Source organism: Corythoichthys intestinalis, chromosome 6 (genome assembly GCF_030265065.1).
Source record: "Corythoichthys intestinalis isolate RoL2023-P3 chromosome 6, ASM3026506v1, whole genome shotgun sequence".
Lineage (NCBI taxonomy): Eukaryota > Metazoa > Chordata > Actinopteri > Syngnathiformes > Syngnathidae > Corythoichthys > Corythoichthys intestinalis.
This window is the reverse complement of record NC_080400.1, coordinates 60,075,898-60,100,396: the sequence shown is the minus strand read 5'-3', so window position 1 is coordinate 60,100,396 and position 24,499 is coordinate 60,075,898. Positions and strand designations below refer to the sequence as shown.

At 39.3% G+C, this 24,499-nt stretch overlaps 1 protein-coding gene across 2 annotated transcripts in view; it reads right to left on the bottom strand.

Moving 5' to 3' along the window:
- The window catches only part of appbp2 (amyloid beta precursor protein (cytoplasmic tail) binding protein 2), a 105,854-nt gene that overhangs the window by 8,257 nt on the left and 73,098 nt on the right, over positions 1-24,499 (bottom strand). For both annotated transcript variants that reach the window (XM_057839714.1, XM_057839715.1), the window contains exons 9-10: positions 16,228-16,352; positions 8,477-8,562 (exon numbers count right to left, since the gene is read on the bottom strand). In XM_057839714.1, the coding sequence (XP_057695697.1) occupies positions 8,477-8,562; positions 16,228-16,352 (211 nt within the window). The remainder of the gene's footprint in view (positions 1-8,476; positions 8,563-16,227; positions 16,353-24,499) is intronic.

The window sequence follows — 24,499 nt, the reverse complement described above, 5'->3', positions numbered from 1 at the left end:
ATTTGGTGTCTTTTATTATCAAACCTTGCAAAACATTCCCTTTGACCAGAAGAAAATAAAACCGTTCACCTTGGAAAATGAAACGACCACAAGGATCAACTCAGCTTTGCCTCTTCCAGAGGGGCCGCTAGACTAGACTAGATAAAATCTCCCAGTTCGCCTTCCCTCCTTTAGGCAATCCTTCAAGTTACAAAAATTGCAAAACACATGGAACAGGAAATACACCAAATTAAAAGCGTAACAGGAAGTTATATTGAATTACTAAATAAAATATGTTCGGGAGACATAAATTAAGCTTTGGTTATTTACAAATAGAGTTGGCATTACCATTTTTATTTATTTTTGTTATTCCATGACTAATATTTTTTTGTCATATTAAATTTATTTAGAAAGACAATTTCGAGGGGTAATAATAAAAAAAAAATTTTTTTTTCCATTCCTGGATACTAAAGAGATTTACACCAAGATGAAGACGCCTAAGCGCTATGATGACAGGCGGAGCTCAATGACAGATTTAAAGACTGATTTGTCGTCATCTGCACTATGCTCAATTGTTGTATGCAATTGAATCGTCTCAATATATGATTTTAATTTCAATAATAATGCTATTTAGGAGTTCATTTTAGGTGTCGTATACACTTGAAAGACTTTTATGCTTCACTTAAGAAAAAAGCCAAGTTTTCAAAAACTGCACAGAAAATGCTTGTGTTGTTTGGTTCAAACTACACGTGAACAGACATTCTGTGTGATACACATCAATAAAGGCCACCGCATATCAGGGTTTCCTCTACATATACTGTACAAGATTGTGGCACACCAACACACCAAAATAAAAGCCGCCACGAGTTGAAAATGAGAGATTTTATTTTTTTTAGATTTAAAGATACATTCTAATTTGTTTGATTTAAAAAGGTGTCTAAAAGAATATATTAATTTGTTTTCTGTGCCGCTTTCCTCACGAGGGTCGCGGGGGCACTGGAGCCTAGCCCAGCTAACTACTGGCAGTAGGCGGGGTACACCCTGAATTGGTTGCCAGCCAGCTCAACAATGAGACATACAACCATTCATGCACACACTTACACATACGGACAATTTAAAGTGTTCAATCAGCCTCCCATGCATGTTTTTGGGATGTGGGAGGAAACCGGAGAAGACCCACGCAAGCACGGAGACTATGCAAATTCCACATAGGAAGGCCATAGCCCATGATTGAACCCTTGATCTCAGAACTGTGAGGCGGATGTGCTAACCACTCTGCCACCGTGCCGCCTAAAAGAATATATGGCTCATTATTTACACATTATTTGCCATAATCTGAAATAGCACCTCAAATACAAATTGTTCCTTTACATTCCTTATTTTCACGTATCAAATCACTAATAACATCGGTTCTCCTGTTGTTAACTTGCGCCTGCGGAGTTGGAAATAGGGAAACAAATCCACAAACAGGTATTTCAACTTCTGTTATCTTCAACTTTCAACTTTTTAAGTCTGTGAAAATGACCTTAATATGGACATGGACGAAATGTCTCAGTTCTTTATGGCGTGTCTTGACCCGAATCATTGCATCCTAGCATAGCATTTGTCCTTTACCTATGTCACTGGTTGTAATTTCAGATGCGTATTTTGAAGTATTTTTCCTGAGGAGGAGGGTCCGCTAAGAAAATGACTATTATTGTTATGGTGATGTCACATTCCAAAATATTTTTGTTAGCCTCTGAGGCTAATTAAATATTTCTGAACGTGAGCCACACTATCCGAGGTGCCCTTCAGTTCCAAAGGTATTTAGCCCTCACGTTCCGAGGAGTAGAAATAACCAAATGGTTCTGGCAAGTGTTGGATTTTAATGTGTAGATAACGTTTTCAAAAACCAAATGAGGCACGATCACAGCTGGACACGCAGCTCAGGAAGGCGCATTAAGTCCAGGGAAGGAGAAGTTAAAAAAAAAAAAAAAAAACGGACTCTGGCTGAGACCCAATATGGACAGAAATGGCAAAGTTCAAGCCCAGGCTGTACCACACAAATCAAGATTTGTATTAAGAAATGTGCAACTATTATTTTTATTAAACAATTATATTGTTATAAGACCTAATTCACAGTGTTAAAAAAAGGCTGTTTATAAAATGTTGCCTATCCAAAAAATTACAAAACAGATCGTGAATTTTTATCGAAATACGTCATTTTCATCTCATTGAAACAAATTATTATTATTATTCTAATTGTCTTAGTTTGCACTAGGGACTAAATTTAAAACAATCAGAAATGTAACTCCCACAAAGACACTTCAGATTTAACTTAAATAGAATTGACTAAGCAATCTGTGAAAAATGGGATTGAAACTGTGTAGTCCTAATGGCTAATCCATCAAATGTGTTTCAGAATATGGACCAGGTCAGCAAAGATGGCATCAATGATTAATGGGGAAGGGCAGTACCCATGCTTTAGCCAAAAGTCGGGCACAGTGCCCATCTCAGCAGAGAACCACAAGAAAGATTTCTCTGCAATGAACAGAGTAATACATTTGGTCAACTGTACAATGTCAGTTAGAGATGCTTGTATGTCTTCATTTTCTAGATTTTATTTATTTATTTTATTTTTTATTCTTGTGAAGATGAAGACAGACCTGAGGAACCGGCAGCAGGGGGCCCATCTGGAAGCATGCCTCACATTGACTATAAATGTGTGAATAAAAATTCCTATTGCTGATGTCCCTTATAAAAGAACCTTCAAATTGTTTTTTAAAAAAATCCAGGAAAATCAAGTGCAAGCAGGATGCAAAAGATCTTTGGGTTTTGGTTCTTTTGAGAAAAAAAATTAATGTTGTTGAAGAAAAAAAAAACAAAAAAACTATTTGTCATGACATGAAACAATTTCACCACGGGACGTTGTCCGACTGCGATGCAGCCCACCACATCCTCAAAAAATCTTAAGGGAAACCCCGTATATCCAAGTTAACTGATCAACACCTCAGATCTATCGTGAGAAAGAAAACTCCAGACTTTGATGCATTGACAAAACAGGGAGACCTACTACACTGTTCCCACTTTAATTTGTTTTTCTACTGTGTTATGAATCGGGAAAAAAATGTTTGACAAAAGTTTGGAAGTGCTCTTGTAATTGAGCGTGCATTTACGCAGAAAATGAGCAGTGCATAATTGTGTGAGATGATCCATTTTGTTGAGGAAAGTGATATAATTTTTTTTCAATAAATTTTGAATTCTTTTAATAGCTATTTGCTGAATTTTTGGATGGCACATCACAAACTGAGGGATTAGCAGCTGAAGATCGCAAATGACTTAAATGTGGGGACAAACCCCTCCACCACGATAAGGTGACTCCAATCCATGCTCCAACAAACAGGCATGAAAATGGGTCAGGGGTTAAAAAGGTGAGAAGGGTGTGGAGGAAATATGTTCCGGTACACTGTACAACTAGTGTTGTCCCAAACGACTAATTTTCTCCCGATTAGTCAGCAGACTATTTTTTTACGATTAGTCGACTAATCCAATAATTTTCTCCCCCCTTTTATTTACTACTTTAGGAATGAAATTTTTGATGAGGCGTATTAATTCACAAAAATTTTTTAAATTCTTTATTAAAGTACAAATAAACATGTAAAGAAAAGAACAATAAATTCCAAATAAACAATGAGGTCAAATGCTGATAGCGTTAACTAGTGCAAAAGATGGAATGTAAACATCAGAACATTGACTTCACCTTTCCAACGTGATTCAAAACAATTCTTAAATCAAATATTTATCACTAATATTATAGTATACTACTATATACACTCCCGGCCACTTTATTAGGTACACCATGCTAGTAACGGGTTGGACCCCCTTTTGCCTTCAGAACTGCCTCAATTCTTCGTGGCATAGATTCAACAAGGTGCTGGAAGCATTCCTCAGAGAGTTTGGTCCATATTGACATGATGGCATCACACAGTTGGTACAGATTTGTCGGCTGCACATCCATGATGTGAATCTCCCGTTCCACCCAATCCCAAAGATGCTATATTGGATTGAGATCTGGTGACTGTGGAGGCCATTTGAGTACAGTGAAGTCATTGTCATGTTCAAGAAACCAGTCTGAGATGATTCCAGCTTTATGACATGGCGCATTATCCTGCTGAAAGTAGCCATCAGAAGTTGGGTTAATTGTTGTCATAAAGGGATGGACATGGTCAGCAACAAAACTCAGGTAGGCTGTGGCGTTCCAACGATGCTCAATTGGTACCAAGGGGCCCAAAGAGTGCCAAAAAAATATTCCCCACACCATTACACCACCACCACCAGCCTGAACCGTTGATGCAAGGCAGGATGGATCCATGCTTTCATGTTGTTGACACCAAATTCTGACCCTACCATCCGAATGTCGCAGCAGAAATCGAGACTCATCAGACCAGGCAACCTTTTTCCAATCTTTGATTGTCCAATTTCGATGAGCTTGTGCAAATTGTAGCCTCAGTTTCCTGTTCTTAGCTGAAAGGAGTGGCACCCGGCATGGTCTTCTGCTGCTGTAGCCCATCTGCCTCAAAGTTCGACATACTGTGCGTTCAGAGATGCTCTTCTGCCCACCTTGGTTGTACCGGGTAGTTATTTGAGTCACTGTTGCCTTTCTATCAGCTCGAACCGTCTGGCCATTCTCCTCTGACCTCTGGCATCAACAAGGCATTTCCGCCCACAGAACTGCCGCTCACTGGATATTTTTTCTTTTTCAGACCATTCTCTGTAAACCCTAGAGATGGTTGTGCATAAAAATCCCAGGAGATCAGCTGTTTCTGAAATACTCAGACCAGCCCTTCTGGCACCAACAACCATGCCACGTTCAAAGTCACTCAAATCACCTTTCTTCCCCATACTGATGCTCGGTTTGAACTGCAGGAGATTGTCTTAAACCATGTCTACATGCCTAAATGCACTGAGTTGCCGCCATGTGATTGGCTGATTAGAAATTAAGTGTTAACGAGCAGTTGGGCAGGTGTACCTAATAAAGGGGCCGGTGAGTGGAAATTATAGTCTTATAACCATTGCCAATCAGATTTTTCATAAAGGGTGTCATTTTAAAGCTACTCTCAGTATAGAATCTGAATTCTGAAGTATGCCGGATTAACTCCAGAAATCGTTATTTATATGACGAACATGACGTGCTTTTATTTTGAAATGTTCACCGGAAGTGCGTTTGCTAAACCGCTAACAGGAAGCTTTACATTCCGCAAAAAAAGCTCCTTTGTCATTGCATGTGGTGTCAGTAATTAATTTTTTTTCCTTTTTTTTTCGTTTGCAAATGCTGTTAAGGAGCGATTTTTCATGTTTGAAGTGTCACCTTTTGACCACAACTTTGTGTCTTGGAGAACACTGCCAATGTTTTATAGCAGGCTAAAGTAGGTTGTCTTTTTCCCCATTAGCCTCAATGTAGCAATGCTAACATTTACAGGGTTTAATATAGATGTGTTTCCTTATTTTGTATGTCTGAACTTTAATTCTTCGGTCTGTTGATGACCAATGAAAATCTGTGACAAGAACTGGATTCTCATATGCCATCAACACACACGCACAAATGTTTGCACGCACGTGACGATAAAACGCAGCCGTGAAAATAACTGCCCTCATTTTTATTTACCGTGCGATAAATGGATTCATTGCACATCACCACAGGCTAAGCAACTTCAATAAAACATGTCATAAGCAGGCATGAAAATGGGTCAGGGGTTAAAAAGGTGAGAAGGGTGTGGAGGAAATATGTTCCAGTACACTGTATTGAACACCCCAACAAAATATTGAGCTCTGTCGACCCACACTGTGTTTCAGCAGGGCCATGCAGAGACCGGTGGAGGGGTGGGTGCTCGTAGATCAAAAGGGGCACATGAACAAGTATTTAATACACCTTAAACATAACTTAAATTTTAACCAGCTTTAGATAATAATTGGCTGCGACTGTGACATACTTTAATTGGGAGGGGGCAACAGTGAATAGAAATCAAAACTGTCATCAACACTTTCTGGCTGTGACTCAGTCAGTCTGCCTCTTTTCTTCCTTCAACCTCTGCATCAAAACTTCCTTCCTCAACTTGTTCACCTGAGAACAAACCACATCAGATGGTCACTGAGCCACCAACAGCACAGTTTTCTTAAAACTATTATTTCATTATTATCCATACTTAACAACTCTAGCACCTAATGATTAATAAAGCAATGACATAAAAATCTTATAGAAAAATAACATTGTAATTGTGTTTATAATTGGATTTAATACCCAACTATCCTTGCAAACTTCTTACCAGGTCTGCTATTCACCCAGCTGATGAGGTACCCACTGCCTTTAGCAGCCTCATCTAACTCCTTTTTTTATCCCTCAATCTCCCTTCCCTACGACGCATGTCTATGTAATGAAATATAAATATTTTAAAAAACAGACTCCCCCGTGGCTTTTAGTTTTAAAGCTTTCGTAATTTCTTTCTCTCTCAATAACGATTTGTGTTTTTATTATTCAATCAAAAAACAAAGTTACTTCTATCAAAAACAAAGTTGCTTCAATCAAAATACAGTATATACTTTTAATCCCCAAAAGTAGCTTCAATAAAAAAAAAAAAATGTTTTTGATTGCAATAATAAATTTGAGACAAAAAAAGCATTTGAAAACTATTTTTCTTGATTGAAACAAATTTTTCCATTTAAGTAATGTTTTGCGTTTGGGCCACATTTTGGCTAGGACATTTGTGTCTTTATTATTCAATCAAATAAGTTGGGGCGCTACTTCGCGGTTTTCACTTATTGCGGCGGGTTCTGGTCCCCATTAACCGCGAAAAACGAGGGATCCCTGTATTTCTGAAAAGCTTTAAGAAGCAGGACTCATTCCCACCACTCGTCGGGCCGCTGTTGTGCCGACACCGGCCGTCAGCTCAAATCCAAGCCGAAAATAACGCGTCTCCAGCGGACGACGGGAGCGATGTGAGGCGCCCCCTCCATCCGAGAGAATGCCGCTTAATTTGACTCAACAGTGTGTTTCTTCGTTTATATTACCGCTAAATACACAAGCTTGACGCCAATTTAACGGGAGCTATTTTTTTTCATGGGAGATTTGGCTAGCTCTGGCAGTGTTCAACACAAGCTGCAACGAATGGCAGTAACTTTTTTATATCGCAAAACGTGAAAACGGTTGAAACCATTACTCACCAGATTCAATCTGCTGGCAAATACAGGCAAGTGTGTATGCTGCGCTCTGGTCTGCCCCGATGTGGATAAGGCCTGCTTTTTGTTTTCGCAGCTATGCAATGCCAACCAAAGGCTCTCCGAGCACTCCATGTACAGTAAGGAGTGCGCGCGTTTGGAATAATGGAACGCACCTTGGGCCGATGATTGGTTCTCGTCAGCGAAGCATCTAGAAGGATTTGCTGACTGTGTTCTTAAGTGCTCAGTTTACGTACTAGGTTAATCACATGATGATAATAATAATAATTAAATAAAACCTCCCGACCCCCCCCCCCCCTCCTCCCAAAAAGAATTTCTCCTCGGATCTACGCAATTCACGTAGGTCGCCCTTTTTGACTTCAAAACGGCGAATTTCGCCGAAAGGTGAGAGATTTTCATGCCTGCATAAGTTAGTTAGTTAGATGGACTTACAATCTGCTAGCTTGTCTCCTGTCATCTTCCAAAATTACAACAGGGTGACGGCGCTTTAGGTGTTCATTCATGGCTGACGTGCAGCCAAGCATGGCATTGAAGAAAAGGACACAACAGTGTACCCTCCTTTGTTTTGTTGAAATAAGTCAATGTTTTGGCCACTCTGGTGCGCTTTTTGGTTTTGTGCCGCTTTCCTCGCTTGTATACCATGTGTCTGACGTTAAAAAAAATCCCCCGAACCCCCTGCCCCTTAAATTTTTTTTCCCCAGATCTACACAATTCACATAGGTCACCCTTTTTGACTTCAAAATAACAAAAGGTGAGAGATTTTCATGCCTGAATAAAGGTTAGGGATCTGACACCTCACTTCACACACTCCAGTCTACTTTGATCCTTTTCTTCACCATTTTACCACACTCACTGTTGCTGTTGCCTGTTCAGCCCCCCACCTTTGAAAAATGTTCTTCCTGCAAGCTCATTCTTCCTTCTCCACTCCTCTCATTTATGCACAAATATTCAGTTTTACAGATTGGCTATTCTTCAGTCCTCCCTTTCCAATGCATGCTGCAACCTTTATAAAAGTTCCTCCACCTGCTCTCTGAGTTCACTTAAATTATCACAATGTCAACTGCAAACACCATGGTTCGTGGAGATTCCAGTCTTACTTCGCTTGTCAAGTGCACACTGAGAAACGGTTGTGGAATTATTCCCATAAACGCCATGTGTCATTTTCCTTCTGTGTCACTATATGCCACTTTATATTGGCCAAATGAACATTCGTAAAACAGTACGAATACTTATGTGAGCAATTATGCAGCTTGGGACATCTATAACTGACATTGCCTTGGCATACCTTTCACTCTCTTGGATGAGGCCAGAAGCAGATGATCCTCAGGGAGAATATGAGTGATTATGTCGATGGCATGTTCTGCATGGAATCTTGAAAACAAACAAAGAGCACACTTAAATGATTATCTGAATCGTTTTACCCAGACAGCTAGGCTTGACATTATCCTTATATGTCTAGCCAGTAATGTAATGATTCAGATACTGTATATTGTTAAATCACCAGGTAATTGAGGGGAGGTGTGAGCAAACGGTGACATTGCCAGATCTTGTAAGATCTTGCCAGATAATGTGACATAATCCCTCGGCAACAGGCACTAAACAAACATTTCTGCTAATAAGACTCATTTTTCCTGTTTTACAAAAAACACTGCAGCTAGAAAGTATTCACAACGTTTTACTATTTCCACATTTTATTATATTTTTACAAATTGTATTCAATAAATCTCTTGCCTAAAAATTTGACACACAATACCCAATATGATAATACAGAAAAAAAAAAAAAGGTTTTACTTTTTGCACATTTATTCAAATAAAAAAACTAAAAAGTCAAATTTATAGAAACATCTCAAAAATGACGCCTCAAGCTTAGCGATTCCCAAATGTGTTCCACTTCATCCAGTTTTCGTTGACAAAAAAGACTAAAAAGAGAACAAGTGTGGTTTGCAAGTGAAAAGTGTCACTCCAAAAAAAAGAAAAGTGTAGTTTGCAAATAAAAACAATCATTGAATGAAAAATGAGTACCGGTAGTTTGCTAGTGAAATGCGTGATTCAAAAAAGAAAAAAGTCTGCTTTGCAAATAAAAACAATCATTCATAAAAAATGAGTTTTGATTTGCTTACAAATGGATTTGGATTTTCCTGCATTCAAACTGCTTTCTCTTGCGTATCGAACTGCTTTATCTTCTCACTCAGCCCACACGATATCGGACCCCCATAAACATCGTCTCCCTAATGGCAGATGGCGCTTTTCACTATTCAAAGGGACACGTCAAAACTGGAGGTTGCACTCCAGTTTTATCAGTCTGCTCCATGAGAGTCTTTTGCAAGATAGGGTTGGTGTCACTACACGACACGTCGCGACGGGCTGACGTAAAAAAAATAATTTTTCTTTCTTTTTTTGGGTGATATTTTTTTTAAATGGCTCATAGGAAAGGATCCAATGATTATGATGCAGATAGAAGAAAACACAATGTTTTTAAATGTTGAAACCGCTTTAATGTTCACGTGTAGAGCAAACTCAAACTATATTCATATATACAAATATAGACTCTGAAGCCTTCGTAAATTTTTACAATAACAATTTATCATCATAGACTAATTAAAAAGGCTAGTTAAGCTACATGATATCTGAAAAACCAGATATGTTACAACAAAGTCTGTAGGATAGGATGCTGACAGCTGACAACAAAATTGCATTCGACGAGTGCGCGTTGGGCCGCTGCAGATCGTTCCGTGGCGCCAACTTCTCTCTCTTCTTCTTCAGAAGAAGTAACGTTGAAAAGTTTTTCGTTTAAATTTTAACCTCATGAATGGTCTCTGATGGGTTTAACTGGAGAGAGGAAGACAGAGATGTAAAGAAAAGCACTTTTTAAAATGCCAAAAGACATTAAGTTGATGTATTGATCTTAAAGGGTGGAGGAATGGGTGCGGCACATTCTTGTACATTAGGGGGCGGAATGCATCTGAAAGTTGCTAGCTTTGGCTACAATTTTAAGATGCCATGATGTGCCTAAGGGGATTTATGTGTTAAATTCAGACATATAAAAACATTATTATTCAACATACATGCCAGACCATTCGAAGAATATTACAATCGTGTAGTGACACCCCCTCTCGCATGGAGAAGATCGATAAAACTAGAGCGCAACTTCCGGTTTTGACGTGCCTAGTCCTGGTGGCCTTTTGAATAGTGAAAAGCGCCATTTGCAGTTAGGTAGAGGATTTTTTGCAGTCCCATATCATGTGGGCTGACTGAAAATATAGAGCAGTTGGATAAGCAAGACAAAACAGTTGGATCTGCAAGCAAATCCAAATCCATCTGTAAGCAAATCAATCGTCTTTAAATGACACTTTTCATTTGTAAACTACACTTATTTCTCTTGAATGATTGTTTTTATTTGCAAACCATACCTTTTTCTACTTTAAATGACGCTTTTCATTTGCAAACCACGCTTTTTCTCCTTTAGTTCCGGCATGATTCTTACGCCACAGAAAACTCAAACAAATTCCGTCTAGTTTTAGTCAAATTTTACTCAAAATGTTTTCGTCTGCGAAATTCAAAAGTTTTAGACTAAAAATAAATAAATAAATATAGGTTTCCAACAATTTCTAATCAACACTGACAGATGAGCACATACTGTATTGTAGCCTCTACAAAGACAATGCCAACATCCTGATGATGATAAACACTCGGCAGGAAAACAGTACATTGTTTTCAATTATTAATATCCACCTGGACGCCACAAACTGTTGGTAAAAAAAAGTTTAAGGGGACCTTTGCGTGTGTTTCAAAACAAGTAAGCCCGGAGCACAGCCTAATTGAAGCACATCCTGAACATAGGTGAGGATGGGGGGCAGTATATCTCACATGAGTGGCACAACACAAACACCGCTACAGTGTATCACAAAAGTGAGTACACCCCTCGCATTTCTGCAGATATTTAAGTATATCTTTTCGGGGGACAACACTGACAAAATGACACTTTGAAACAATTAAAAGTAGTCTGTGTGCAGCTTGTATAATAGAGTTCATTTATTTTCCCCTGAAAATAACTCAAAATATAGCCATTAATATCTAAACCTGGCAACAATAGTGAGTAAACCCCTTTGAAAAAACGTACATCCCTAAATGTCCAAATTGAGTACTGCTTGTCATTTTCTCTCTTCTGAAGACGGTACACAAGAAAGCCCGCCCGTCTCATCAGGCCATAGGACATGGTTCCAATAATCCATGTGCTTTGTTGACATGTCTATTGCAACTATTTGCAGTGACAGCCATGCACACCAATTTGATGTATGATTTGAGCACTAACAGGCTGACCCCCCCACCTCTTCAATCTCTGCAGCAATGATGACAGCAGTCCTGTAATAAGTCACGTGACATTTTGGAGGGAAAATGACAAGCAGCACTCAATTTGGACATTTAGGGATGTACGTTTTTTCAAAGGGATGAACTTCCTTTTGTTGTATTTTGAGGGGAAAATGAATTAAGTCTATTATATAACCTGTACACAGACTACTTTTATTGTGTCAGTGTCATTTTGTCAGTGTTGTCCCATGAAAAGATATACATACTTAAATATCTGCAGAAAAGCAAGGGGTGTACTCACTTTTGTGATACACTCTATGATGCAGGCTGACGTAATACTGTACATGTTCAATAAGAAAAAGTCACAGATTGTGAACATATGACAGAAACTATACCACATTGTTTTCTCGTTAGACGAAAACTGGCATTCGTCTTGTGATGTTTTAGTCTCCCCAGACACCTTTATAGGGTAAGGTCAACCTGAGCACATACAACAGATGTAAGATGTAAAAGGGTCTGGATGTGCCGTGAAGAACCTTATGCTGCCTGCAACATCTTTCAGTTTACTGATTTGGTGGTGGGTCAGTGACGGGGTGCATATCCCTGGTCCACAACAATGCCCGACCTCATGTGGCTAGTTCCTGGAGGATGAAGGAATGGGTACCATTGACTGGCTCACACATTTACCAGACCTAAACCCAATACAACACCTCAGGGACATTATGGTAACGCCATCCGGCACCGCCAGGTTGCTCCTCAGACTGTCCAGGAGCTCAGTGAAGCCCTGGTCCATATATGGGAGGAGATCCCCTAGGAAACCATCTGTTATCTCATTAGGAGCATGCCCCGATGTTGTCAGGCATGAGACGCTGCACACAGAGGGACCCCACGGCAAACATAGCCTGGTTCAGGAAAGAACGCCCCCCCACCACCACCTGGAGGGGGTGACACACCGCTAGCGCCAAGTCTGTGAGCCGCGCCGGGGCCCAAGGAGCACGCCCGGGCTGAAAGGGCAGAGGTGGGAGAACGTCGAGAGGCCACTGTGAGGTGGAGCGGGACCAGAGGGCGAACTTTGCTGACCTCCTTCCTCTCGTCTCATCCACCTGTTCCTTGTCACCCCATGTCTGTATTTAAGCTCCCCAGTTTGTTCATTCCTTGTTGCGTGATTGTCAATGTCGGTGTCCATGCCATGTTGTGGTCTGTTCCTGTGCCCCAGTCCTGCCTTAGGATGCTGAAGAGGGTTTTTGTTCCTTAAATATACTACTAATTAGCACAGGCTCCCGTTTGCCGAAAAGGTAGTTGAAGCCCAGTATATAGGCATCACAGTTTAAAGAGTTTTATAGTTCCACTCAACTCCAAATAAAGCTAAAGTTCCAGATGAAGAAAACAAAAACTTTAAAATTGATGGAATAATATAGGGCGGTGCCAAACTACTATTTTCTCCTGATTAGTCAGCAGTTTTTTTTTAACGATTAGTCGACTATTGTCATAATAATAATTTTGTTCCTTTTTTTTTCTTTTTCCTATTAATCTAACTAATCTAGCAATTATATTTTTGGTGATGCTTATTCATTCACAAAAAGCATTTTGGATTACTTAAATTCTTTATTAAAGTACAAATAGACACATAAATAACAATATGAAATCACAAATAAACTATGAGGTCAAATGCTAATAGCATTTGCTAGCGCAAAAGAATGGAATGTACACAGATTCAGAACACTGTGAATTCACCTTTCCATCCTGATTCAAAACAATTCTTAAAAAGAAATAAACCATATTAAAAATGTGTAAAATTGATATTATAGTATACTACTTTATGTATATACATAATAATATGTTAAAATATAAAGTAAGTAAGATCAGTACAGTAATAGACTATAGCAAGCAGGCCAGTGTTTCCATATGTATATGTTTTTATGTTTTGTTTCTTTTTTTTTTTTTACAAGCGGGAGCTTCCATCATTCCAACAAATACAATCTGCATGCTGTGCACAGACTACAGTGATGGTGAGACTTGAATAACTTAATGATGCACGTGGATATGACGCACGTAAAGGCAACTTCAATAAAAAAAATGTCGTTAATTAGTTACTGTATATGAATTTATGATCTGCAAGCTTGCGGTCTCCTGTAGTCTTCCAAAATTACAACTGGGTGACTGTGCTTCGAGTGTTCATTCACGGCCGACGTGCTGCAGTGTTATCCAAGCTTAGCATTGCCGAGACTTCACACGGCAGTGTACCATCCTTTGTTTTGTTGAAATAAATCCATGCTTTGGCCACTCTGGTGTGCTTTTTTTGGCTTTGTGCAGCTTTCCCCGCTCGCATCCAGCGCATCCGCCAATCTCAATTTCCCATATTTTTTAACCCTTCATTAACCGTCGACACAACATTGTGCTCGTCGACGCATTTACATCATTGATGACAGAGACTACGTCGACTAGTTGGGACAGCTCTACAATAATATTCCACTATTGGTCGGTTCAATTGATAATGTTTGACATTGTGATTATTAGAGGTGTGCATTGGCACTGCCCTCAGGATTCGATTCGATTATGATTCGGGGGGCCACGATTCGATTTGATTTGATTCGATTCAATTCAAAGGGTCACGATTGGATTCGGTTCGATTCGGCAATGCATCGCGATGCATTAAAGCCTGGGATGCATTAAAATTCTAAAGCAAAGCATATTTTTCGTGAATCATGAGGCAACACAAGCGGTCGGACATTAAACAACTTTTTATTGGCTCTTATGTCACTCCTGGTTGAAGTCAAATGAAAATAGTATACTTTCAGATATATATATTATTAAAAAAAAAAAAAAGATCACAACATTTAATTTGTGCTTTGAATGAGACCAGGGCTTTCTCTCTTTTTTTTTTTTTTTTACACACAGTAGCACTCCCTCTTTCTCCGTTTCAGCCATTGTTATGTTATGTCCTATCTCTCTGCTCTCTCGATTGCAACTGCTCATGTCTGTGACGATACTACAGTTAGGAAGAAGATTTGGGTTCCTCGTCCTCCCTGCATTGCTTTGAATCTAAAGTAGCTTCCTCTACAGGTAAACATGAGAATAAAAATACAAATGGGGAAACCAAATCCGCTGCATCACCGGAATTGCGCAGGGAAGATGTTTTAACGTACTCATATTTGAGCCTAGTTTGGGCCTAAAAAATCCAGCCCGACCCGACCCGGCCCGGCCTGCACGTATTAAAGCCCGACCCGGCCCGAGCAATTAACTTACCTTGCAGGCCCCGGGCCCGAAAAACCCCGAAATTTCATTTTTTATTTGTATGCCCGTGAGGACACAGGTGGGGGAGGAAATGCGGGGATGCGATGCGTGGTTGCGTTTTTTGTGACGATGACATGTGCATAATGATAACAAATTAAAGCCCGTCTTTTGTAACAAATTCTCCCAGTTAAACAAGACTGTAAGATGCTTATTCAATAGACATTTATATCTTTTATATTTTTGTGTCTGTTCTATCAGGTGGATAGTTCATGCGTCATTTCCTCGGCAAAATGCAATAGACATTTATTTTAATTTCTTCGAGTTGGCAGAAAAAAAACGCAGGTTTTCTTAATTTTTAAGTAGTCTACCTATTTTTCTGATCATTATAAATGCATTTACACAATGAAATAATGCTGGAAAGGTTTGTTAAATATATTTCTGTGTGGGATATTTTGCTCACTACGCGCCTCTATATACAATATACAAAATATCCATATACAAAAATAAACTAAAATACTTTTAAACAACATTCTTTATTTTAATGACTCGCATTAGAACACACAAAAGAAGAACCTGCGTTAAGGAACACTGAAACAAAATAAATAATAACATTTAAAGGAACACCACGATGTCCTGCTTAGCACGAAGAGGTGCAGCCCTCGAAACAAATGATAATAATGATGTTTGACTGAAATCATCCTTTAGGCCAGTAGTTTTTAAAATGCCTGCTCAGCATCAAGGTGCCAGTCTTTCTGCTCTCGTACGAGAGCAAAGCGCCACATTTGTTGCATTCGGCAAGGCCGACGCGGTTTTCTGTAGCATCTTCCACTATCGATTTAAATCCTTTCCACACACCACTCGTGGATTCTTGCCTTTTCAATCCCCCCGTCTTTAGTTTGCTTTTCACCTCTTGCTGCTCTATACCGAAATTCGAAAAGGAAATACTAGGACGCATTTGCAGACTCGCGGAGAGGCCAAAGCGCGAAGGGAAGATTAAAAGGAGGCCGGGGCCACAGCGTTCATGTGCGCAAACAATGCACTGGCTCTGCTGCGGCCCAAAGCGCCTTCTCTCTGTTTTATCCAATTTATTTGTTTTTATAACAAATATTCCATAGTTTAACCTCCATACATCGTTTTAGTATACAAATATATACTTATTAAAAAAAAAAAAAAAAAAAAAAGCGAGCGAGCGAGAAGTCCGGCCAGACCCGACCCGACCCGAACGTAAATCATTGACATTTTGGGCCCGACTCAGCCCAAAATTCGGGTCGGGTTGGGTCGGGTTCGGGCTCAAGATCTAGGCTATTAGTCTTATATATTTTAAAATGCGCTGAATCGATTCGGCTTGTTGCCCGCAACGAATCGAATCATCCATGCCCTGCATCGGGATGCATTGCCACATCGATTATTGTTGACACCAGTAGTGATTATGTGTATATAATTATTTTCAACAGTGTTAATGTAATTCCCATACTCTATTTACACTTTACTCACAGAGCATTGTCGAATTTCCCTGAGCTGTACTGGTGTACATAGGAGGAATACGCCAGGTCTTCGTGAGCTGTGGCAACATGGATGTTTTTTCCTCCAAATACGGACTGTCTGATGTCCAACGCTGTCTGGGAATTGCACCAAAAAAAAAAAAAATCATTTTAGATACATGCATGTGCTCCACAGAGGAAACACAAAGAGCTACAATACATGCTAATTTATGACACATTACTAACACATTTTCACTTAAGCCGGAAGTTTACAGTCACTGTGCAGATCTGAAAAGGCGTGTGTGAGCCAGGCGAACAACAAAGCTGGCTTAGTTGCACCTGTTCTGTCAGCAGGAATTGGCAAGGATTCCAGCAGAATACTGTCACAAACTCTTAGAAGTTTGAACTTATGAACTTACTTGAACTTATGTAAACTTTTTACTTCCAAGAAAATAATATTGATTGAATGATAAGAATTTCTCACTCTCAATATCGTGGCATTGAACAAAATGAAAAATTTCGGCAATCATGACTGAGCTGAAACAGAACAGGTTTCATCTGATTTGACTTCAGAGAGTGAGACAAAACATTAAATGTGTGGTTTTCTACAGTGTATGAGAAACTATTGCTTCAACTGTATTCTATTCAGTGGCAATACTGACCCCGAAAATGATTTAATTCTCCCCTTCAGCTAATGATTTCTTGAAATGAACATTTTCATTCATTCAGTCATTCTTATTCCAAGCCAATTTATGCCCAAAAAAAGAGATCAATTCGAATGGTATTAAAGACACATTGCCCCAACCCAGTTGAATGTGTACTTTAGGTACCGGAGACCAATATGAGCATTAATTTTGACAACTCTGCCTAGTTTTCTAGAGAAGTATCTATTGCTTGAAATACTGAATACTTGAAATACGCTTTTATGGACAACTTGCTATAGAGCTGTTTTGTATTTGTGTTTTAGGACCTTCCATTTGAAATATTTTAAACTTATTAATCTCTTCTGGCAATGTAACGGCAGCTTTGAAGACAGCTGTTACTCAAAAGACCTAACCTCAACTTTGAGAGTCCTAGGAAATATAGGCATGCATTAAATCTTTCATTTCTCTCAAAAGATTATTGAAAAACTTGTAGCAAAACAACAATGATCACAAGCTTCATTTTTTTACTGAGGTTTTAGAGCAAATCACTCTACTGAGACTGCTGCTACTTCTTTTGGCTTTTCCATTCCGGTCGACACAGCGAATCACTTATCTCCATCTAACCCTGTCCTCCGGATTCTCTGCTCTCACACCATCTACCTTAATATCCTCGTAAACTGCATCCATTAACCTTCTCTCCAGTCATCCTCAAGACCTCCTGCCTGGTATATGGAAATTAAGCATCCCTTTGCCCAGTGACGTGCGGCCAGGGGAGGCAGGTGAGGCAGAGCCTCACCTGTCATCATGACAAAAAAATAATTATAGCATCAAATTTATATTAATATTTGTCCATTGCTCTTTATGTATGACTCATTTCACACATTTTTTATAGTCAAAATCGCTGAATTTGCCCATTTCCTGTTCAAATAACGAAATGAAACGAGAGGTGCGGCAGCAACGAGTAAAGCCTCACCTCTGATTGCGCAATCCATAACAAACTGGGTTGATACATGGAATTGGAGCGTGCTGGTTGCCGTACATCTGCATGTCGCCATTATAATGTTTGCAGATACGTTTATTTGACCTGATTTTCCACAGTCTGGCTAATGTCTTTAACCCTTAAAGTTTAATTTTTGTTAGCGACATATTTAGTTTTGCTGATGGGAAATAAAACCGCAGTGAAAGGGCACAGTTTGCGGCAGATAGTACTCTGCCGCACTGAAAGGGGGCGTACGTGAAACTGGACTTTCCGTCAAAAGTGGACGCGATTACCAACACCGGAGCTAAAAGGTTTGCTTCAAACTACGGGACAGAGATAACTCGCGCTTTTCAAACGGACTGGTACACCCGAAAAGACTGGCTATGTGGCTGTCCTTCGAAAAAAATCGGCTTTGCTGCTTTCCCTGCCTTTTTTTCTCAACTTGTGCCAATGTCTGGACTAACACGAGATATTGTGACATTAAAAAACTACCACGAAGCCTCAGCAAACACGAGAGCTCGACCACTCACATTCAAAGCCTGATTGCTTTAAAAACTTTTGGAAGCTCGAGGATCGATTTGGCTTTGACGAACAGCTCAACGGCAGCATCCAGAAGGCTAAGGTAAAGAGTTTGAAATACCTCATTAATGCAACCTGCATCCTAGCTAAACAGGAGTTAACATTTCGTTGTAACGATGAGCGTGTAAGCTCTTCTAAACGTGGCATATATGTAGAACGATTACATGGTTTTGCTAGGAAAGATGAAAGGTTAGCTAGACATTTGGACACATCCACTGTGTGTTCTGGCTTGTCAAATAGAACACAGCGATCTAATTGAAGCAATCCTCTCCATTGAGGCGGAGAGATTTTTTTAAGGTAAAGGAAAATAAGGAGGACTTTTACAAAAAGGGTGTAGGTTTGCATAGGGACGGTAGGGACATAACACTACCAACTTTTCAGTATGCTAAAATTGTCCCCACCAACGTTTAAGCAACCTTACCTTTTTTGCATGATATAATGTTCAGTTATATAGAGAATTTAGATCTTTCAATAGTTCCATATGTTGTAAGGATAGAATTGACCCTACCATTATTAAGTGAATTAATTTCATTATGTTTATGCTAATAAAAACCAGACATTTATTCAGGAAGTTTTCAAAATGTTTCTTTAGTATTTTTTGAAAACAAAGGTTTGAATCGAACACTGTATCATCTGAACCAATGCACATAAAAATGGTTATCAGTAGATAAGGATTTATTTTGCATTGATCATTTTGCCTATTAATTAACTAGGTTCATATACATGAGAAATGTGGCCCTTTGCCCCCTTCATCCAATCTGTTTGGTCTTATTAATGTCCCGTCCCCAGCAAAAGTGTACCTACATGCAGGTTATGCTGTTATATCGTCCCTACGAATGTTGAGACCAAATCTATGCTCTTCCAAAGTAACGGCGGTTTTTGTGGTGAAGGACAGGCGCAAGACCACAAACAGTTTTCATTTCAATCTTATAAAAAAATTTTTTTAAAAAGAGCTTAGACTAAGAAAAATACAATAGAATATTTAAAAACTAAATTTTGGCCTTAAATAAAATATTGTTTTTCTTTTCACACTTTTTGTTTAGCAATCTGTAATAAATTGATTAAAGTATCAGAATTACAAGTTTTAAAAACAACTGAATATTTCACTAAAGTAGTAGTTTTTGCTTTATTTTTATTTTTGTTTTATTTTTATTTATTTATTTTTAATCTGTGATTAAATGCAATCTTTTGTCTTGGTTTTTACGTTGTGTTGATTTAAATGTGATTTTTATGGTCTTCATGTGATGTAAAGCACTTTGAATTGCCTTGTGTTGAATAGTGCTATATAAATAAATTTGCCTTGCCTTGCCTAAAGGTCAGAATAGAATTCTGTGGTTTTGTACACCACTCTTTACTCTCATTTATGTTGCATGAATTATCGCAAATGCATGTTATTTTCTTACTTTTACGTATCGATAATATGTACCGTGTGTGCGTGTTTTGTGAAGAATGCTGATGAGATATGAAATAACCAGTAGCCAATTGAATAAGCTACCCTTTTTGGTTTATATATTTGGAAATCTGACACTAAAGGAGTCAATGCCTCACCAACCGTGAACCTCACCGCACGTCACTGCCTTTGCCAATATACTCACTATGTCTCCTCTGGACATGCCCAAACCCTCTCAGTCTGGCCTCTCTGACTTTCTCTCCAGCTCCTCTAACATGTGCGGTCCCTCTGATATGCCCATTCCTGATCCTATCCATTCTGGTAACTCCCAAAGACAACCTCTCAGCCTCTTTATCTCTGCCACCTCCAGCTCTGCCTCCTGTCTTTTCCTCAGTGTAACCGTCTCCAGACCACAAAACATTGCTGGTCTCACCACAGTTTTATAAACCTGTCCTTTCATTTTCGCTGAAACACTTCAATTACACATCTCACCTGACACTTTTCTCCACCATTTCCTGCCTGCCTGTACGCGCTTTTTCAATTCTTTTCCACACTGTCCATTGCCCTGGACCAGGGCAAACCTCTGCTCTCACTACAGATCACAATGTCATCTGCAAACATCATAATCCATTGAGATTCCTCTCTAACATCATCTGTCATCCTGTCCATGTCCTTTTGCACCAACTCATTCCACCACTTAGTCTTCATATCATATTTCCTTTACTAAGACGGCTACTGCAAGAAACAAAACAGCAGGCTCTTATACTTCATTAACGTTATTGCTGCTTTATTTCAGTGCTAACTTTGACAAATCTGATCACAAACTACTGCTGACATGGTCTAAATTGTGTCTTTGAGAGAGTAACCGTGTAATTCATGGCAATGTTACCTCAGATATTGTAATGTCACATGCAAAGGGAACAGTACTTGGCTATACAGTGAATAAAATAAGATTTTGAACACCCTGCAATTTTGCAAGTTCTCCCACTTAGAAATGATAGGCAGGTCTGAAATTTTCATGGTGGGTGCTTATGCACTCTGAGAGACAATGTAAAAAAAAAAAAAAAAAAAAATCCCGGAATCACTGTATGATTTTTTTAAAACAATGTATTTGTATGATACTGCTGCAAATATGTATTTGAACACCTGAGAAAATCAATGTCAATATTTGGTACAGTAGCCTTTGATTACAATTACAGAGGTCAAATGCTTCCTGTAACCTTTCACCAGGTTTGCACAAAATGCAGCAGGGATTTTGCACCCTTGCTCCACACAGATCTTCTCTACGTCAATCAGGTTTCTGGGCTGTCACTGAGAAACACAGAGTTTCAGCTTCCTCCAAAGATTTTCTGTTGGGTTTGGATTGAAGACTGGCTAGGCCCTTACAGAACCTTGGTATGCTTTTAACGAAGCCACTCCATGGTAATTCTGGCTGTCTGCCTCAGGCCATTGTCATGTTGGAAGACCCAGTCACGACCCATTTTCAATGCTCTAACTGTGGGAAAGAGGTTATTATTAAAACTCACAGTACATAGCCGTGGTCATCCCCTCAATACAGCGCAGTTGTCCAGTCCCATATCCAGAAAAACACGCCCAAGCATGATGCTATCACCTCGATGCCTCACAGTAGGGATGGTTTTCTTGGGATGGTACTCATCATTGTTCTTTCTCCAAAGACTATGAGGGGAATTAAGACCAAAAAGTTCCATTTTTATTTAATATGACCACATGACCTTCTCCCATGACTCCTCTGGATCATCCAAATGGTCATTGGCAAACTTAAAACGGGCCAGGACATGTGCTGGTTTAAGCAGGGAAACCTTCCGTTCCATGCATGATTTTAAACCATGACGTCTTAGTGTATTACCAACAGTAAACTAGGAAATGGTGGTCCCATCTCTTTTGAGGTCATTGACCAGCTCCTCCTGTGTAGTTCTCAGCTGATTCCTCACCATTCTTAGGATCATTGAGACCCTAAGGAGTAGATTTTGCATGGAGCCCCAGTCTGAGGGTGAGTGACAGTCATGTTTGGCTTCTTCTCTTTTCTAATAATTGCTCCAACAGTGGATCTTAAATCATCAACCTGCTTGGCAATTGCCCCATAACCCTTTCCAGCCTTGTAAAGGTCTACAATTCTGCCTCTGGTTTCTTTGGACAGTTCTTTGGTCTTGACCATGCTACTACAGGGTGACCCCAAAAAAAGTTTACACTAGTTGACTGCTTGTTTAACCCTTTAACACCTAAGCCTATTTGGCCGAATTTGCATGCATTTGATGTTGCCTTTATATTTCCAAGAAAAAAATTGTTCACAATGGCCAAGTTGGGTCCCTTTTTTCAGGACACCTTGAACTTCATGTCCAAACTGTTGTTTTCTTCACTGACCAATTTTAATCCACATTTTGGACCCAAAAAGACAAAAAAATCCCAAAATATTTTTTCAAAATTTGTAATGTTGGTGTTCCATTGACAACCAAAACATGCTCGACCAACCGTTTTGAAGCTTGATAATATTTATTCAACTTGTTATGATAAACATTCAATAGAAAAAAATAAGATTGAATAGTTTTATGTTTGACTATTCAACACAAACATCGGGTATGGTCATAGGCGTTTTTGGCTTTTACACATACTATGGTCAAAACAGGTTATATACAGTGCAAAATAGTGAGGAAAAAAATTATATATATCATCTAACACAAAAAGAGTTTGGAGGATATCTCTTTGTGAAGTTAGGTATTATACCCATCACCTTATCTAAAGTATACGCAAATGCAATCAAGCTTCTCGAACACACATCCATATAAAAATTGAAAAGATTCATAGTGAAGAAAAAAAAAAAAAGTATTTTCAAAAATATTGACAAGTAGTTTAGTTCAATTCAATTTTTTCAGGCATGCGACCTGATAAAGTTTTTTTTTTTTTGCGCACTCAATAAAGTTTGTTTTTGAAGAGGTCACTGAGCTGCGTCACATAGAACTTCACACAGCCTACTCTTCTGCAGTTTGAGCGCTGCTGTCACTTCTACTCGCCGAGACGCCGACTAATCCGAGGAAAACGACAAATACAGCTCATCCTATTCTTTGATTTGATGAAAAAATGCATTAGCTTGCGCTAAATTTAGTTTTCGATTCATTCTGCACGTTTCAAAGTCGCTCGCGCAATCCAACCGGTGTTCATGCCTCCTTTTCCTTAGTTGGCGCTTAGCTCGGCAATTTATTAAAAAATGTTCACATTCGGTTCGTCCTTCTTGACATCACAACGGATCTTGGTATATGTCGTCTTTTCTGCAGCTTTCGGTTTTGAAAAAGGACAAGAAAGGATGGAAATATGGAGATAGATACACGGTATATGCAGCGTTTGAATGCATATTTATGAGTGCAATAAAACTATAAAACTCAAATGACATTATCTCCCGTTTTTCTTGGTCGATTGACTTCAAATAAAAACTGGTGTGGACATCAACTTCCGCACTTTCAAATGAGACCAACCAGCGGCACGTGGGTGGTGTAATTACAGCGTGACGAAGCTTCAAAGACGACATGCGTTAACGCGTCGCTGCCGACACGTTCGGTGTTAAAGGGTTAAAAGCCATTGAAACATATCTAAATAGGTTGTCATGGTTAAGTGATACATTAAGGTCACTCAATGCAGCTGGTAATCTCTCGTCTCTACAATTCCTGTGCTTCTGCTGAAAATGAAGAACACTTTAGCTGTACCTGAATTGCTGCGTGCCGGTCTGACACCTGCTGAGATTGCAGCAAATCTGAGAATATCCAGATGTGCAGTCTACAAAGTTAAAAAGAAGCTGAAAGATACTGGAACAGCCTCACGAAAACCTGGGTCTGGAAGTGAAGATCTGTGCGGACCAAAAAGTTGACTGACAAGGTGATATGTGGCCACCCCAGAGTCCAGATCTCAATCCCCTGGATTATAGCATATGGGCAACTGTGGAGGACAGTGCCTGTAAGAAGCCACAAACTTCTGTGGCAGCCTTGGAGAGGTCCATTGTTAGATCTTGGGAAAAGATGACAGCATCCTACATAAAGAAGACCTGTCAAGCGTTCCGCAGGCGCCTGGAGTCTGTTGTGACACTTAAGGGAGGACACATTAAAAAATAGAGTGTACTGTACATGTTTTTTACAATAATGTATAATTTGTGATTCAATTCTAATTCTAAGATGAATAAACATGGCATTTAAGTTGTATTATGGCAGTGTAAACTTTTTTTGGGGTCACCCTGTAATTGGAGTCTTCCTGATTGTATGGGGCGGACAGCTGTTTATATGCAGCTAACCGACTTAAACAGGTAAAAAAAAGTCAGACTCAAATAGTCTACCTCCACCTCACTTATTCCTTGGACTTTTGAAAGGCGACTAACAGGTCTTTAAAGTTCACAATTCTAATTAATAGACAGGTGTTCAAATACTTATTTGCAGCAGTATAATACAAATAAGTTGTAAAAATAATCATACACTGTGATTTCTGGATTTTTTTCCCTTTAGATTGTCTCTCACAGTGGACAAGCAGCTACCATGAAAATTTCAAACTCGCCCATCATTTCTAAGTGGGAGAACTCCCAAAATCGCAGGGTGTTCAAATACCTATTTTTCTCACTGTACAGCATTATCTTTCACAGTTATGCAGATGATACCCTACTAAATATGCCCCTAAAGTCCCACTGTCACCTCAGGGG